The 12,393-nt window shown below is 48.9% G+C and overlaps 3 protein-coding genes across 3 annotated transcripts; all 3 read right to left on the bottom strand.

The window, feature by feature from the left end:
* Positions 1-1,180: 1,180 nt before the first annotated feature.
* ASPSYDRAFT_139536 (karyopherin beta) lies at positions 1,181-4,297 on the bottom strand (the record flags this gene model as incomplete). The annotated part of the gene is made up of 9 exons (XM_040840961.1): positions 1,181-1,364; positions 1,417-1,528; positions 1,582-1,819; positions 1,873-2,205; positions 2,255-2,471; positions 2,533-3,161; positions 3,215-4,021; positions 4,117-4,175; positions 4,258-4,297. 9 exons carry the CDS (start codon positions 4,295-4,297, stop codon positions 1,181-1,183), a joined length of 2,619 nt encoding a protein of 872 aa, XP_040707634.1.
* A 1,337-nt stretch (positions 4,298-5,634) lies between these two features.
* On the bottom strand, positions 5,635-8,497 carry ASPSYDRAFT_38489 (putative anaphase-promoting complex component Cut20/Apc4). The gene is made up of 5 exons (XM_040845732.1): positions 8,121-8,497; positions 7,681-8,026; positions 7,056-7,599; positions 6,043-6,997; positions 5,635-5,987 (listed from the first exon to the last, which is right to left on the bottom strand). The coding sequence occupies exons 1-5, from the start codon at positions 8,374-8,376 to the stop codon at positions 5,659-5,661; spliced, it is 2,430 nt and encodes an 809-aa protein (XP_040707635.1). The 5' UTR covers positions 8,377-8,497; the 3' UTR covers positions 5,635-5,658.
* Positions 8,498-8,833: 336 nt separating this feature from the next.
* Positions 8,834-10,815, bottom strand: ASPSYDRAFT_141245 (uncharacterized protein; the record flags this gene model as incomplete). Its single annotated transcript, XM_040841125.1, has 3 exons — positions 8,834-10,462; positions 10,515-10,725; positions 10,784-10,815. 3 exons carry the CDS (start codon positions 10,813-10,815, stop codon positions 8,834-8,836), a joined length of 1,872 nt encoding a protein of 623 aa, XP_040707636.1.
* Between the last annotated feature and the right edge of the window lie 1,578 nt (positions 10,816-12,393).

Raw genomic sequence — 12,393 nt, forward strand, 5'->3', positions numbered from 1 at the left:
GGTATCTGTATTACAAGGAACCCTTCATCCCCCGGTTAGGGGATTCGGGTTTTACAGTCAGCCACCAGTAGTCCTCGAGCGCAAAGAGTGCCCTTATGGTTGCAATAATCAAAAGGGTTCTTCAGCCCGTGCCGTAATGAGAGACGCGTATCACGTTGGAGAGATTTCTGGTCCCATTGAGCCTTCGGGTCGGAAGTTCTGCATTTAAAACTTTTTCTTTCCCTGCAAGATCTCATTTTCCTCCGGTCGCAACTCCGGGAAATTGGGTGGCCAAAAATTCCGCAGTGATTGCTCTCCCAGACTAGCTGTGAGGCTGTAGAACGGGGGGATTCTGCAAGCAAACATACCTCGATGGTAGGTACCGACGGTGTTGGAGTGATCGAGGTTGTCGAGATCAGGTTGATCAATAGCGGTGGAGTTGAGATTTCACGGATGTGCGCGCTTAGGGCTTCCATGTTTTACCCTTATCTAAGATCATGTGATGATAAGATCGGGTGCCTTAGGCAACATATGAGATGGAACAGGTTCCGTATACACCGGAACTTCCGGAACTTTACAACGCTTGAATTGGTTTGCTTATTCAAAGTTTTCATCATTCTCTATACAGGTTCTTTTGAGTAGTGTAGGGGTCGAGGGTCAGATTATACTAGCATGGGTCAAATACTTCATGGTGGTGTATCTTCAGGGGTTACATGACTTCCGGGCATACATGAGATGGGGGATAAAATGCGTGAGTCTAATGATGAGAAAAAATTAAGGCAAAGACAGAGAGGTGAATTGAATTGTGCAACAGGGTGTGATCATGCATTTGGGATACGTCATGAAACAGGGGGAAACGTCCGGAAAAGGAAGGACGATGCCTAGCGACATTTATCCGTAAGACAAGGGGAGAAGACAAAAGTCAAAGGTAGGGTGGGACGTAGGCGAGAAAATGAGGTGTTGGGGGTATAGATAGTGGGATGGGGCATGTGTTAGGGGAAACCGCCATATTTGGTGTCTCAAACTGCCTGGGAAATTGTCTGGCAGCTTGCCGTTATTTCAGGACACGGCACTTTGGGTGTGCCTCTCCAGAGGCACTCCAAGATTGAGATCAGCTCGGATCGTGAGGTTATCTTCCAGATCATAGCACGCCTCGCTGAGGAATACTGGTGGGAGAAATTGACGTCCGCACAGTAGTGCTTTATGACATCCCACCGCCCTGCATGTTGATCTGGTTCTTAACCTGCTCACGAGCCCAGCGAGCGGTGTCAATGGTGCGGGGACCATATTCGCGGTTGGTTCTGGTTTCCCTCACCAAGCTTGTGACCCACTCGTTACGGAAGAAGGCGGCGATAGAACCGTCAGGGTACGCATCAGCAAGGTCACTAAAACTAGTTAGTATATAATTTTCATAGGGTCAACAATCTTCGAGCTTACCCAAGGACACCCATGGATGACCGCATCAACCCTTCGCTGCGAGAACTGGGGTCTTGAGAAATGAGGCGAAGGAGTTCGAAGATAGGCTGGACGAATTCTTCCAGAGATTTTACTGCAAGATAATTAGCACTTACTCGTAGGTATGGAAATCAAGCCCTAACATACCTTGCGGCTTGCCCTTGTAAGCAATGAGAATACCACCCCAGGCATCCATGATACCCTCACGAAGGGAAATGACATAATCTAACATTTCAATGGTGACATCAGAGCTTGCGGTGACCAATGAGGCCTGCTTCAGCACTTGGCCAACAACGGTCAGGTATTTATCGAATTGCACGCCAATAGCCTGGGCAATATCTCCGAACGTCTCGAGAATGGCGGGCTTGAGCTGGTTTGTGGCACTCTGTAGATAAAATTAGAAAAATATACCGTGAAGATGGAGCAGGGTCTACTGACGCTCAAGTTGTTCATTAGGTGGTTCATGAACGTATCGCAGTACGGCGAAATCTTCTCGTTCAATGCACGAGAGATATCGCTGACCAAGCCAATGGCCATTGAGCAGAGACCCGGCTCCTCCTGGTTGCCAAGGGCGTTGTTGAGGAACGGGCTGAAAGGCTCCATGTACTTCTCAAATTCTTCGTCCAAAGCTCCAGCGATCGCACCCACCGCCGAGAACACAACATCAGGTACGCTGGACTTAGGAGGAACTGTGGAGAGAACTTGAAGCAAAGTGTGCATGATGCGGTCAGCTTGGGGCTTGATTTCGGCTTCAAGACGTTGGACAATAGCCTAATTAAATTAGCAAATGAACAGATAGAGAGAAACTTCATTTACTCACTAGAACAACACTAGTGATGCCGGTCTGCATCTCTTCAAGGGTGATGCGGTCTTCAACACTAACGACCTGTTGCTGCATGGGGATGGTCTGCTCCAGACGCTGGAGGATAAGATCGGAAAGATTGGCAACCATAGGAAGACTGTCATTCGCAGCGTTCGTGATGAAAGAGTTGAGAACTTCGTAGCCGGCGGTTCGGAGTTGGTTATCCGCATCTTGTCTGCACGAAGTTAGTCTGACACGAAAAAGATATAGCTAATTATAAGCATGCAAAAACATACCTCTCCGTAAGCGTCAAGAGCGACTTCACACTCTCCTCGAAATATTTCGAGATGGGGTTTGTCTGAGCACCAGGATCACCAGCAAAGCGGTCGGCAACATTCATCAATGCCCAGCAACATGAGCTAGCGATCTTGGGAGAGCTTGCAAGTCCGTTGAAGAGACAGGAGATAAGGGGTTGAAGGTGAACGTCAGGGTCAAGAGTCTCGGAGCAGAAGTCGCAAACGCGGCCAAGGGCGTAGGCAGCGGAGTCACGGACCTGGATGGAGCTGTCTTCCATCATGCTGACGAGAACACGAAGAGCCTGCTTCACCAAAGGCTCCAGAACCGAAGGGTCGGGGCCGTCCATGATCGCGCCGAACGCGGCCACGGCAGCGTCTCTGCGGCGCCAATCTTCGTGGCGAATGTTCTCCTCAACGAAAGCCAGGACAGGTTGAATAACTTCGGCCTGGACGGATTGGGCGTATAGTTGCAGGGCCTGGTAGGCCGCGCGGGAAACGTTGTACTCGTCATCTCCTGCATCTTCATCCTGCTTGCACATTGACTGCAAAAGCACAGGGACAACCTCGCGGCAAGCAATGCGCGCAAAGCCGTACATTGGGCGGACATCAGTTAATCCCTCCGCCTGGGCCTGATTATAGTCAGTGGCAACTCAGCGATGAGAAGAGCGGTGCAAAAACTTACCGCAGCATTATCATCTTCAATGGCAATTTCTTCTTCGCAAACGGTACACCAGAACTCAATAGCAAGCTTCGCTACATCTTCCTCCTCGCTCTTCATTCCCATGATACTGAGACCAAACAGAGCCTTCTCCATGTAAAAGCTCATCTTATCGTAGTAAGCACCCATAATACGGTTCAGACAACCGAAAGCACCGGCCTGGACACGGAGGTCATCAGCCTGCGTAGCCTCACAAACGACCTGCATGATGTAGTTGCGTTCGCCCTCGTTTTCCATATTCGATCGTACGAAGTCTACAGAGTCACTGAGGGCCTTGATTGCGGCATATCGAATGTCCATGTTCTGCTCCTCGCGACGTGCTCCCTGAACGACAGCCGTAAGGATAGCATTTGAGTGTGCAGCCAGACTTTCTCGAAGTTCCAGATCCTGGGACTCGCAAATGAAACCGATGGTGATCAAGCAGGCCTGCTTCATTTGATCAGATCCACTTGCGACACCCTGAACGAGAACCTGCATCAAATCGGGCCATTCATTCTGTGGCAATTCGATAGCGGCGATAGAGACAATAAACTGCGCAGCTGACTGACCGGCCCGCCCATCTTTGGAGCCGAGTGTGTCGATGGCAAGTTTCTTGACCTGCGCCTTGATTTCTGGGGTAATTTGCTGGCGCCATTTTTGTTGAACTTCGTTTAGTCTTTCTCGGTCCCTGAAGGTGAAGGCGTTCTTTAGGGCGAGACCGGCGGCGGTTCTGATGTGGGATGCGGAGTTTTCATTTGCGAGTTCCTGACCTAAGGTGACGAGATATCCGGCCTAAAACAGAGGAGGGGTACAGAGTTAGAGAGTGAAACCTAGAGAATTTTGCTTCAAAACAACCAGCAACGGGGAGGGAATAGGAATATACGTACAAAGTCGACCTCTGCTGCATGGAGCAACTGTTGCTCAGCGTTGGTACGTGTGGTGGCATCTATAGGTTAGGCGAGGGAAACGGATTAGCAAGGCCGGCCCCGGAACATACTTTCAGACAAGTCTCAGGAGATCGAGTTTACCTGGCGAGATGGTGCCTTCCAACACCTGAGTGACATTCATATTGAATTATTGAGTTGATAATACCAGAATCACAGGCCAGTAGCAGAGATCCCAGAAAAAAGAAAAGGAAAGGAAAAGGGAGGGAGGGGAAGAAGGGGAGGGAAAAACTCCTCTTGTTCGGTTATAACAGAAGGAAGAGACTGGATGTGTATAGCACAAGAAAGCCCACGGCAAAAGAGGGGTGTCGTATGGAGGGAGGAGAGTAGGGCTTATGCAAATGGCAGTGGTGGAAGTGGTGGTGGTTGTGAGAACGGGAGGAGGGCGGGAAGTTCAAGTTGTTTTTGTGGATTATGACGAGGAGCTGGACGGCGGATCTGGAGGCATGCACCACTTTCGGCGGTCCGTAGCAATCAGGAGCAACCGCACAATATAAAAAAAGCTCGGACCGAACAGCTCTCGACTCTTGAAATTAGCAGAATGCCTCGTCTCATAAGCCTCAAAAATATAAAAGACGACAAAAAAAGGAAGCGAGACGAGCTGGTTGAATAAAATCTAGCCTTGGCTTCTCTTAGGCTGAGACTAGAGAGGCCAGATCTTAAGCAGAGCGGGTGAATAAAAACGAGAGGAAAAAGGAATATTGATAACCAAGCCAGGTCTTGTTTCACAGATAGTTGAAAAGTTGTTCTCTTTTGCAGAGAGTTTCTTCTGAAGTTCTACGACAAAAGCACCGTCCAACTCCATGACTCTCATTGACACCTCCGGATGACGGACGTGCATTTACTGCTTCTGATTGGTCCATCCTCGCGACCTCCTCCCCAATCCGGCTAGTATGACACGTGATATATATCCCTGACAAAGAAACCAACGGGAAAGGATCACATTCACTTTTGCTTTCAACAGGCTTGAAAGGATGCTGTGGTCTAATAATAACTATCATGTATTGAAGATTATTATCATAACTACATTGCCTTGTTCCAGCCGCATCCAGACAACAGACAGTGGAAGTTACAAGATGTTGTCACCAACATTTGTCCGTGCCTCATACCAAACTTTGTAGTCTATCGGTAGTCTACCGAGAGTGCCTGTGCTCAAGAAGTAGAGAGGGGTCTACCCTAAATATGGTAATATTGGCCCGGTACCATCAGACTGGTACGTATTATGCTGCCTGAGGCGGGGCAAGGAGCACCCTTCCTTCCACAGAGGAAGCTCGATGGTGAAAATTTCCCCTCCTTATCTCTGCTTGTTGTGGTTTTACCACTTAAGAACATCCCACTTCTCCAGATGTGCCCTGGCAACCGCCCACCAAAGAACCCATTCGAAGCACTTTCGAAGAAAAGTTTTCAATCTTTAATTCTACCATTATTAATATTATTGGCAATTTAGTTTGGAAAATAATAATACAGTAGCATTATTATTATTGACTATTCTTCCCCTTCCTCATCTTCTTCCCCCATCTCAGCATCCAAATCTAATACTTCATACCGTAGCCCTCCGGCGTATAAGACACATATCGCCCGACGGCCCTGTCGTCCATTCACATCGATCCTGACCGGTCGAGCCTTAGGCGCAAACCGGTGTTTAACAAGTTCGGCAGAGTGGGGTTCGGCAAACGAGATATCCACGTCCGTTATATCTTGGGGTTCTTGGTCGTGAACTAAATTGTGATACTTTATTGAGAATGAAGCACTAGGGTCTCCAATTAATTGCACTGTTGGTTCGAACGGGAATTGAAGAAGAAGTGCGGACCCTCCTAGTAGCTTAGAGTTAGAACAAAATCTCAAATTGATTGCGAGAGCATCACATACCACTGTTTGACCACAGAACCATTAGCTTTTCGTCAGCGAATTGCACCTGCCGAATAATCCCTTCTTTCAAGTCGATCGCTCCGACGTGAGCTTCTCGGGTAGAACTGACGCCGTTCTCCGAATCAAGAACCACTCGATATATGTAGGCTGCGTGCGTTTTTGCCGTCAGTCGCGCAGCAACGTATATTGCACATCGATTCTCGCCCCTCCCAACCACCTCGTAGCGCATTGTAGAGTCAAGAACAGTCTTATCGCAACGCTCGTGTAAAACAAGTGGCGATCTATGAAGAATACCCCTCCTTTGAGTGACCGCAATTTGACTAAAGACCTTCTCGAACTGTAATCCGAGGCGCCTGGTCAAGTTATTGATCTTCGGAAGTTCCACCGGCTGCGCATTCCCAGTCGTCTGGTTCTGCTGATCCAGTAATTTTTTGAACATATCATAAAATGATCTGTTATCTCCTTTGGTTGGAGCCCACTTATCGTCAGAAGTGGCAGGGGGTCTCGCAAATCCCATCATAGGTAGCTGCTGGATGAAGTTCCGTAGCGAGCTCTTTGTCAAGGCACCTCGAATGTACTTCAACGTCAATGGGTACTCCACCAAGTCTGTTTTCTCCATGAGTTCTTCCAGCGTTTGTGACATGGGCTCTGCACTAAGCAAGTCGATTTGATGACGAAGCCAGCGGGAAAACGAATGGAACTGGGCCAGTTCTTCGTTCGTATTGATGATGATGTGGTGGGCGAGGAGATTAAGACAATCTAGCGTCTCGACAATCGCATTGAGGTCCGAGGTTTCTAATCCAAGAACTTCACTTAATTTTTGAAATTTCGAGAGTCCGATGAGCCGGCTCAGGAGAACCTCGCACCGCTCTAAAGCTGGAAGAAGGCATTCATGTGTCAACCGTCTGACAATCTCGTAGCCTCCTGAGACAGCTTTCTCCCATCTCTTATGGCCCTGTAACTTTGTCAGCCTCTGAAACATTGCATATCAAACAAATATGGAAACTCCGTACTCTTTCCCCAACAATGTCAACAAGGAATTCCCGAAGAGGCTCGAAACAATCGCCCGTCACGACCAGGTGATACGCTGCTGTAACAAAATCACAGTGACACTTTTCTTCTAGGTCCTGATTGACACTACGCATATACCTTGCTGGTAATTCCTGCGCATTCTTCCACTCCAGCTCAATTTGCCTCTGTACTTGACAGATATACCGGAGCAAATTCTGAAGCTGCGTCGTCTTATGCGCAAGGAGCGAGAGGTACCGACCAGAACGCGTAATGAACCGCAAATCAAGCGTGAGCAGACGCAGGTCATTTCCGGTGGATGCAACTATTGCATGCGTCGAGCTTAGTGGATGGGATGCATGCTGAAGGATGTTACATGGCTCAGAGTAAGAAAATGTAGCTGAGCCAATCTCAAAGCAATCAAAGATTCGCAGATGGACAGTCCCGTCCTCAAACCCGACCAGTAGGACATCTACAGCATCGCTCGTATTCTTGTTCGAGGAATGAAAGATCGCATCTATGGATGCCCGCGAGCTAAACACATCATCGCTATCATTCCCCACAGTCAGTACAAACGTTCCCCTCCCATAACAAGTATAAAGAAATAAAAGGGTAAAGGACACAACTCACTCGCTCCCCGTAGAAGGCAACGTACTCAACCTCGGTAGTGAGCTCTCAATATCAAGCAAGGCCAACTCTCTCGGCAAATCAGCCTTGAGCAAGGCTGCAGCCTTCGACGGTTGCGCATCCAAAGACAGCAAATCCTCAACAGAGAGTTGCCCGGCAGCCTCGTCCAGCTGCCGCTGTGCAACCTTACTGTCAGTAAAATTCACTCCCCAGCCCAAGCAGGTGACTTTGAGGTCTGACTGGGGTTCGCCCGCCGGGCTGTAAGCAGGGTAGTGATGGACCGTCTTCCCGCTATACGCGCTTATGACTCGGATAGTGGAATCCGCGCACGCGACAGCGAGAAGATGGCCTGAAATTTTTTAACAGAATCAGCCTTACAGCAAATTTAAATAAAAAACGTGAAAAAGAAGGAAGGGTTAAGTTCGATGTTTATCTTAACGTACCATTATTCTTCCACCGCAAGGCTCGTATCTCTCCGCTCCCATCATCTTCATCTAAATACGGGTCTCCCTTGAACGAACCCCCAGAGACCTTCTGCCCGTTTAGTCGAAAAACGCGTAACTCATCATCTTCTGTAACCAGGGCAATGAGGTCCATCGTCGGACAGTATGTGATCATGTCAGCCTTGCATTTTGCCGGTAGCGACTGCTCCCCGACTGGTGTGAGTTGCGGCTGGATTGGGGAACCATCTTCAGCCATTTTGAATGTAGGTCGTGTTTCTCTAGTCCATCATAGATTATGAAAGTAATTATTTTTGCTGATCTCGCGCGATGATGCACGAGTCTATTCTGCCATGGATTTTTGGTTCTTGTTGTTGTTTGACGAGACGGAACTTGATTGATCGGGTGGAAAATGGGATTCTTGGCGGGCGGCCGGGTGCCTCGCCCTGTCTAAATGCAAGGTACACTTCAAGTTAAGAGAGCACTCTAATGGAAAGGACAATGATTCTCATGATCCAAACGCATACATTCAATACTATGTGTACTCTACATATTCGTAAGAATGCAAGTTCCAAGATATTCCCATTAATTAGGACAACTCCATTGCTAAAAGTTCCATAAACAAAAAACATTTCGCTTCATCGCCATGCTATATATAACCCAAGTATGCTTGCAATGCTAATTTTTGCAAAAAAAAAAAAGCAAAAGAAATGTTCTTACAAATCCGGAGCTCCTCCAGATTGGATCATGTTTTTCAAGTAACTCAGTTCATCCATCATCTCCTTCATCGTCGCAGACTGGGACAGGAGCTTGCTGTGACGAGCTGGATCATTGGTAGGCGTAATGTTGTTGTCTCTAGACACTGCATTATCAATGCTTTCAGAAAATCGAACTTTATCCGCGGGAGGGCTCGATAAGCCAAGGCCTTTCAATTCCATGGCTTGGAACAGAGCCGCGTGGCGCTTGGGGTTGCTTTCTAGCAGCTCTTCTTCTTCGTTGATGTGGAGACCAGGAATATTCAACTCAGATGGGGATAAAGCGACAGTGAGACGAGGGGGAGGTAAATCCATGGGCGGAGTGTCCTCTGAGAGAGCAGGAGACGGATTCGAGCCTGCGGTCAGATGTGGCGTGTTCAGATTGCTGCGCTCGCCGTCGTCGGGAGCGTTAGAATCTTCTGGTAGTTCCATTGCTGGGATTTTAGGGAAATTTTGTTTCTCGTTGAAGATAGAAGAGGATACCATAGACTCTGGAGACACCATATCAGTATCGGTACTCCACTCGGAGAAACGGCTCTTTTCGCATAGATCGCCCCCGTCGGTGGAACTGGTTTCGGTGAAATCGGAGAAATGGCTAGCCAGAGCCTCCATGTCTAATGCCTTTTCCTTCTCGTCGAGATCGCGCAGCGCCTCATCCATGACCGACGAAGGAGAGTTCGGGAGAGTGGGAAGTCTTTTGTTCATGACGGTCTCTGGGGTTAGGGGCATGGTTTCTTGAGGAGTCGTTGCCGGATCGGACGGCCTTCTAAGCATGGACGGAGTAGAAGGAGTAGAAGCAGGGCGTCGCACGAGATGACTATGGAGATTCCCCAAACCAACCCATGGCTGCTTTGGCCGTAGAGTTAGAGGGTTCTTTGGCGTAGAGTCAGCCGGAGCTTTAGTATTCAAAGCGCGTCGTTCTTGAATAGTCATTGACGCGGAGTCATGAGCCCGCGCAGACACAGGGCGTCGGAATGGAAGATTGTCTCCACCACGACACTCCGTCATATTGCCTATAGACGGAGAACGCATATAGCTGTCATTCGACTGGCTTCGAACATGAATGCGATTGTCGTGCGGGGGGGCCAAGGTGTTGGGGATAATGGCTGGAAACGTTATACCCCTATCATGATCAACCATTGGCGAAAGACGAGACGCTGAGCCGTTTAGTTGGTGAAAGGCAGCTCGTAGACCTCTTGACCTTGGTGGTGAGACGGAACGAGCAGTCTTTTCCTCATTACGGGGGTGCCAAATTTTCGGACCGTCGTGGGCGGGTTGGGATGAACCGCTGTTGATCACTCCTAGCGGAGAGGTACCAAGGGACAAATTTGATGTTGGTGTCTGCTGTGGGGAGGTGCGGAGACGAGGCTTGGGCTTTGGAGGCTCCCGAGGGTTCATAAATTTATCTTCGGGATTCATAGTTTGCTGTGGTCTTTGAACGTTTGGGCTCCTCGATGTGTGGGTGGATGTCGTATCAGGAAGAACAATGGGTATCTGAACAACATTGACAGGTTGGCCGGGTAGAAACGGACAGTGCGTTGTCATTGGTTCCGCCTCGTTGTAGTGTTCGACGTCGTCATCCAGCAAATACTAGGTGTATCATTAGATGGTTGAACATTGTCAGGAGTTTGGGGAGACGAACGTAATACCAATAGGTGCAGCCCATCTTCAGGCCACCAGAGCGGACCGAAGCCGAGTTATTTAACGACCCGTCGTATGCTATGTTTGTGAATGTATGACATCCACGCCAATGCCCAGCACCCATACGTTTATCCCTTTCCATGGCGTACGGTTTCGAAAAGTTATCCCAAGAGCCCAGCAATTTCACCGAGCGGACGTGGGGACCCGTACATCTGTATCAAAAATAGTTAGCAGCATTCCAGAGGCCCAAGCGGTTTCAGGTACACTCACAGTAAAAACGTCATCAAGGTAGTAGACGTCATGGCCAAACAATGATAGTCAACAGCAAAGGAATGAAAATCCAAAGCAACGCGCTAATAAGGACGAAAGGGAGTGAAAATTCGCGCGAGTATGAAGGAGCGAACCCAACGCAATCGCAGTATGAACACAGCGCTTAAAAGGAGCGTTATCCAAGACCAGCTTGGTTAGAGAATGAATAAAAAGAAAAAGGAAAAGGAAAAAAGAAAGGTGCCTTGACGGCTATAGACGAGCCTGCCAAATGTGCTGGTTTCGAAGTTGGAAAAGAAAGTATCAAAGATGTTGACGGCCGAAAGGTAAGATATAGGGTTGCGAGATCTGAGGCACAGCGCTCGTCGCGGACAAAAATAACAAGCAGCAGCAAAAGTGGCCAGAACAATCCGAGGAATTTTTAGATTCGGACTGTTCTGGACATTAACGATTCATTAGCCGCGGAGCTGCAGGGGCTTGGAATTGGGTGTTCCTGATATTTGTGGGTGAGGGAGATTAAGAAGAGCTGATGGCCAATGGTGAGGGTGGGCGAGCTGTCTGTAGGCGCCGACAATGCGGATACAGCACCAGTGGGCGATAGACGATTGGAGAGAACAAGGACAAGAGTCAGCGCCTGCTGCAGGTGTCGGGAGTTTCGAAACTGTTGACACGAAGAGGATCATACGTGGCACGGGTTGAGCGATGAGGTCAAGTTATAAGTTGATCAGCGATCGCGGGAGAGAAAATCGGAGAGGATCGATCGTCGGAGACGTCGTAGCAGCTCGCAGCTCGCCGCAAAGGACTTTGTGGGCTGTGGGACCAAACAAAGCGATTGACTGGATCGTCAGCAAAAGCAGACTGAGATCAAGAACCAAGAGGCAGCCGTATCACTTTCAAGGAGGTTAGCGAGGGGATTAGACTCACTGGATCCATCACAGCGGCGTGTTTATCGAATCCAGGATCCAAACATGACCGACATGGATGGCGCGAGCTGAGGAGTGACGACGTTTGGGCCAGGAGCGAGCGAAAATAGCGAGATCGTCGGCACGGAGCGCCACATGGTTGAGTTGGATCCTGGCAGAAAAGGGCGTAGTCTGGGAGACTACCGAGCATTAGCAGGGCGCTTAAGGTGGAGAGCACCGGAGTTTGCGGTCTGCACTGGAGGAATCATGATGATGCGTCCTGGGAGCGTTGTTCCTTGCGTCCACGTCGATTATGGCTGACGTTTCCTAGTGAACTGCCACTGAACTGGAGTTTGGAACTGCGAGGTCTGTGATCGGCCAGCTTCCCCTTTTTTCAGGGATTGGGTGCATTGTCAATCGCTCATCAAACGAACCAGAGTGCATTGCACTGAAACTGACGAACGACGCTTGGACTGGCTGAAGATCCTTCTCTCACGGACCAGAAGTTATTGTTTGATTTGCCAATCACGGCGTTCGTTGGAAGAATTTCCCCTGATGCTAAACGAGAAATTCCTCAAATTTCGAGCCAGTGAGATCATAACCTCGCGATGACACCGGCTAGGGAAATTAAATTGTCATGTTTCAAATGTCATTTCAGATAGTAGCAACTAGCAACGTTGTTTACTGTGGAGTTTAAATTGATGAGAGATT

The sequence above is a fragment of the Aspergillus sydowii genome (assembly GCF_001890705.1).
Source record: "Aspergillus sydowii CBS 593.65 unplaced genomic scaffold ASPSYscaffold_1, whole genome shotgun sequence".
In the NCBI taxonomy this organism is placed as follows: domain Eukaryota; kingdom Fungi; phylum Ascomycota; class Eurotiomycetes; order Eurotiales; family Aspergillaceae; genus Aspergillus; species Aspergillus sydowii.

Excerpts from the sequence above, each read along its gene's own strand:
- ASPSYDRAFT_38489 (XM_040845732.1), bottom strand. The coding sequence starts at position 8,376 with ATGGCTGAAGATGGTTCCCCAATCCAGCCGCAACTCACACCAGTCGGG. Across the intron at positions 8,027-8,120 it reads CTTGCGGTGGAAGAATAATG|GCCATCTTCTCGCTGTCGCG; the intron begins GTACGTTAAGAT and ends AAAAAATTTCAG. Across the intron at positions 6,998-7,055 it reads TTGACATTGTTGGGGAAAGA|GGCCATAAGAGATGGGAGAA; the intron begins GTACGGAGTTTC and ends ACAAAGTTACAG.